At 43.9% G+C, this 5,636-nt stretch overlaps 1 protein-coding gene across 1 annotated transcript; it reads right to left on the reverse strand.

Annotated features, from left to right (window-relative positions):
- Window positions 1-474: 474 nt before the first annotated feature.
- Window positions 475-1,275, reverse strand: lrrc3 (leucine rich repeat containing 3; the record flags this gene model as incomplete). The annotated part of the gene is made up of 1 exon (XM_080498713.1): window positions 475-1,275. The coding sequence occupies one exon, from the start codon at window positions 1,273-1,275 to the stop codon at window positions 475-477; it is 801 nt and encodes a 266-aa protein (XP_080354839.1).
- Window positions 1,276-5,636: the final 4,361 nt, after the last annotated feature.

Here is a 5,636-nt window from a genome sequence, read left to right on the forward strand (position 1 = left end):
ACATAAACATAAATCAGTGGGCACACACTAACTTGAAGACACAGTCAGCGTCCTCATTCATCTCAGTCCAAATTCAATCACACTGTGGATAGACAGTCGACTGGGACACATTTATCTCTCCAGTCCTGATCAATCATCCACCATGGAAATGTGAGCTTTTGTCGTACTTTGCTTATTTTGTGCTGTCACTGTTTCCCTGTCGAGCTGCGGCGTAACATTTTTCACAAATTCAATCCAAGTCAAACAAATGTCTGAGAATAATACAAAAGATATTAGAAACTAAGCCTTTAAAAAAAAAAAAAAAAAGGATCAAAATGATCAATTTGAATTCACTAAAAGACCACAAATGTGCTTGAAAGCATTGGTGGTTCTGTATTTCAACAGCTTTTTTGTCATCTGTGTACGCAAGCACACGTTTACCCACATATTTACAGGCACACACGTACGCCACACCTGCTGAGTCACGCAGGCCTGCTAAAGAACCGTGCTGATGGTGTCAAAGTCCTTGCTGATCTGAGAGCTACTGGGCAGTGACTTGAGGTACTCCAGGTGCCTCCTGGCATCCTCCTGATTGTGTCTCACATAGTAGATGACGTACGCAATCACCATCGTGAACCATCCGAACATGGTGACAAACATGGCTACATCGGTGGTCTTGTGGTGAAAGTTGCAGAAATTGATCCCTGAATCCAGCACCTGGATTACCGGCTTGCCGGCGTATTCCTCCTGCACCGCCGTGTGGCAGATGACCTCGTTTACCGTCTCGGGGTCCAGCCGCAGCTCTCGCAGGACCTCCTGCAGCGTGCACTCGCAGTGCCAAGGATTGTTCGAGAGGCTGATCTTCGCTCGCAGGCGGGCGAACGCCTCCTTGGGGACGCCTTGGATGCGGTTGTTGGATAGGTCCAGAACGAGGAGGCTGTCGGAAACGCCTTGAAACGCCCCAACGTCCACCGTCTCGATGTCGTTGTTGGACAGGTCCAGCTCCTGAAGGTAGTGCAGTTCTTTGAAGGCGTGGGTGGGGATGTGGGTGATGTGGTTCGACGCCAAGAGCAGGACGACCGTATCTCTCGGAAGGTCTGACGGGATTCTCTCCAGGTTGCGGGACATACACTGGACCACCGTCAGGCTGTTCTTCTCGATGCAGTGGCAACCTGCGGGACAAGCCATCACTGGTGCACTTGCGAGAAATAATCCAAAGAGCAAGCCCCAGGTGAGGCTGATGGCACTGAAGATCGGGAGCTTCCTGAGCATATCAGGTCCTGCTAAGTCCTGCATATTTAGCAGTGACCTCCCACAAGTCCTGTCAGGCAAAAGCTCTCATAGTGTCACCTGATCCTCGGCATTAAAGGGGATGATCACTGCCTCATTAGCTTTCAAAACGATCAGTTTGTTCAGAGAGACATGAGGGCTTATCTCTAGATAATCCTTTAAAATTGATTTGGGAGAGTTTGATATAGTCTTTTGAAATGTAACTCACACAGTCTCATCCAGAAATTGAGCTGCGAGCAGAACATATTCCAGCAGAGACCTGTAATTTTTCGGTGTATCGTGAGGAAGTTGAAAGCCTCAGAGAGCAGGGATCACGCTGGGAAATGCAGGAATCAACACGTCACGTTGCAGTCTGAAAGAAGAAAACACAAGAAAATAGTGTTACTCTTCAATTAAAAGAAAAAGGTCCTCCTTAAAGTAGCAGGTATACGCATGTACAAGGTGCACTCTTGAGGATTCAAACCAGAAGAATCGAACCAGACAGTGAGTCCCACTGAGAGGAGTTACTCACCCAAGAGCACAGGCATTTGCATTTGTCTTCCCAAAATGAGCAGAGTAAATGTTGACAAAATGTATAATGAGATTATTCAGAAAAATCCATCTCACTTCTGCAAATCTCATAAACCAGCAGGCGCACTCATGGGTCACCGCCTGCATTTCCTCAATCAATTAGGGAACTCGTAATTTTGCCCCTGCATCGTCTCCTATGGGGGATCAAACCGCTCCTCAGACTGTGTGCCTATCAGCCTTAATCACATGCTGTCACAGCTGGAAGAGTATAGGCTTCAAAAAAACAAAGCTTTTCACTTTTGTGCAGCTCCCCCATTTTCAGGCACTGCTGCCTCTCCTTCACTGTCGCGTGTTATAAGAATAGCAGCGGACTCTTAAATGACTCCATCTGTTCTGCAGGAGGAGGGAAGGGAAGGGATCATCACTCTTTGCAGGACTGTGCACCCTCTGCTGGACTCAAGCAATCCCACATTGGACCCCCTCCCATGTGTTGGAGGTCATCCACCCCACCGTGCATGATGTCTCCTTCTCACTTCCATTCCCATTCCATTTTTTCTTTTTTCTTTTGGCAACCGCTTCCTCGCTCGAGGCCACACACACACACGTCTTAACGAGGCCCCTCACGTTCTCATCAGTCTGATCTCAGCAGGAGGCTTGGATGAAAAGAAACACCTGCACATACAAGTGCCGCTAAACAACCCGTGGAGTGTTTCTCCACACGGCTGCATCCTTCAGAACGATAGCGCACATTCAGGTCAGGACGTGAGCCACATATTGTTCCCAAAGCAGCAAATATATATTTGTTGTAGGTGCTTAAAATTCAATTAAGTGGTGTAATTAGCTGGAAAATAGAATCTTTTTTCAAGTAGGCGAGACTGGGTGTGTTCTCGACACTTTTTGCTTCAACACCTGTAACTCCCTGAATTTTGGAGCTACAGTTCTCAAACTTTTTGAACAGATTCATGTTCAACGATTCAAGTAAACATGCGATAAAGCTGCTGCTCCTCTCTCTCTCTCTCACTCTCTCTCTCTCTTTGGTGCTTTAGAGGACAGGATTGTAAAGCTGGCATGTCCACTAAGGCATTTTTTCCCAAATGGACACGCAGTGCTCCTGAAAATCCCACGCCTGGTGGGCATGACACTACTTAATCATGTGTAGCATGTAGCCTCACTACTGTGTGAGCCGCGAAACCCTTTAGCATGGAGCATGGAGCACGGCTCCGAGTTACGTACAGCACCTGATTGGACCCAAACTTTTTTCTTTTGTTGCTGAATCTGTTCAGCCAAATGTATTTCTGAAAACATTTGAGACGAGAAATAAGGCGTGCAGTTACTAAAACAGTCCTCACTTCGTGGATACATACCTTTCGGCAACCTGGAAGACCGCACTTCGTTGAGCCTCTACCCTTTGACCTTTCTGGCATTGGTGACCCCACCAGGAGACAACCCTACCGCGAGCACATCTCTAGGAGTCACTGAGGTACACAAGCCCCCCCCCCTCCAACCTTTTCCTTTTTTGGGGAAAACTGTTGGGTATTGCAATTATAATTTTATTTATTTATTTATTTATTTTTAATGAACACAAACCTTTCAGTGGATGATGTTAACATTCTAGTGCAATGACATTTGGTTTTTTTTTAACAGAAGTCTGTTGCCCCTAATTTACACCAACTCTGACTGGATCGAGATATTTGTTTATTTTTTTAATCTGTTTTATCATCATTTGTGCATTAGAAGCACAGCAGTTTGCTGACTTCTTGTGTTGGATAATTTTTTTGCACGTTTTTTTGCAAAAGAATTTCGATTTTCTTTCATACTTAGAATTCCGTCATTTGGAGTTTGCAGAGTACAAATGCAAGGTGCAGGCAAAGATAATCTATCTCAGATCAGCACAATAATATCACAATAATGACCAATTTGCGATACATTGTGCAATGTATGAAATACCAACAGATTGCCGATTGATACCCTGTGAGAATATTTTTTGTGTTGTAAAATACATAAATATTCCTTTGTTACAGCCTACATTGTTACTATTGTATTGTAACACATGCGTTGTAACAAATAGACAAAATAACACAAAAAAAGAGACATCACAATACAAAAGGAATCTAGATCCTCCTGATCAATGTCTGTCTCTCTCTCTCTCTCTCTGACTGCCCGTAACTCAATTACGCTCTGTGTGAGTAAATGAGTTTATGAGAACAAACTTTCTAAACAGAACTTATGTTTAAATGCTTAATGTACCTTCTCCTACTGTGCATCTGAATGAAAATCATAGAGTTCTGTTCTATGTGTTTGGTGTGTGTGGTTATATAGATGGACATGTAGTTGATGGACTGAATGTCTGAGCTGCAGACAAGCCTTGAGGTGCCTGGCTCATCCACATCCAGAGCGCAGGAACAAAGTAGCATCATGTCAGCGAAAACACAGCCACCCTTCTCAGAGAGATCATCGGACTGCTGCAGTGATTTGAAGGATGGGCTCAATGTTACATTGCAGATCTCATGTTCCTTTGCCACATGGATTCGCCCTTCTTTGTGACCTTTACATTGAAAGCACGATCGGACACGCCCCTTTGTCTTTCTTTACCATTTAATCGGCATGCTGTGAAATTCTTACAATCAAAGAAAACCTGTTTTTAACTTTATGAAATATTAATCCACCCCACCCCTGTCAGGGATGGCTTGACTGACTGTTAAAGAAAGACGCACCAATTTAATCCTAGTTAAACTATGTCAAATTATTTGATTGACAAATGTATGGTACCAGTCTCATAACCACGAGGTTAGGGGATAAGCAGCCAATAGGACTGCGTGATAATATTTTCACACATTTATGGCCATTAAAAAATCAACAACGCTCAATGCACACATTATGTGTATTGCATTCATGCTCGGCATGTCAAGATGTGTGGCCAATCAAATCCCAATCGAGTCCTAATGTAATGCATTGTGTTGACCCTATTTTATCATTCTAACATTACAGAACCGGTCAGAAGCACAAAAAAAGAGGAATGATCACTAAAAACAGCTTCTGAAATCGCAATTAATCTGGTGAAAACTGAGTCCAAGAAGAAACTGGTAATACAAAGTACAAATGTGCTTATTTATGACAAGTCGTATTCCCAATAATTAATATCTTATCTTTCATAACTGCGGAAATTCTCCCCATTTTCCATCCATACCTATTATTAAACATAGTACTGCAATTACAGAAGTAACTAATAAAACGCATGTCAATCAGGACATTATGAGCAAATAGAGGCGACAAATCCGTGAGCAAAGATTAATTTTAATGAGGTTAATGATGCCTGAGCGGCACATTAACAAGAGTCTCTCTGGTTATACTGCGTAAAAAGAAAATAGTAACTTAATTAACGAGTGTGGTACTCACCAGGGGAGACGGAGGTTCTGAAACAGGTTAATAGATACTTTATCATTTAGGAAAGGAAAAAAAGGGGCTGGTGGAGTTAATTCGTCCGCAAAATTCTTTTAAAAAAAGAAGAAAAAAATGTTCAATTACCTCAGCACATCCACATGTCCTTGCATGGTTTAAAGAAGAAGAAAAAAAATACAGTAAAGTTCCTCAGCAGTTGTTACAGATCTTCCAGGGAAAAGATTATTGTCTCCGGAATGTGTCCGCGTTTATGTCCGCTTGCGGCGCACGGCGGGAGGAGCGCACTTGTTGATGGGCATGGCGGTGATTGTTGAGGGAGGAGGCGGTGGTGGCGGTGTCCCAGCAAAGTGTGGAGGAGACAGGCAGCTCCGGTACGTTCATCTCTCTCGCTCTCTTTTCCTCTCTCTCCCTCCCTCCCTCCCTCCCTCCCTCTCTGGCTGTCTCTCTCTCTGAGCCGT

Source organism: Blennius ocellaris, assembly GCF_963422515.1.
Source record: "Blennius ocellaris genome assembly, chromosome: 6".
Taxonomy (NCBI): domain Eukaryota; kingdom Metazoa; phylum Chordata; class Actinopteri; order Blenniiformes; family Blenniidae; genus Blennius; species Blennius ocellaris.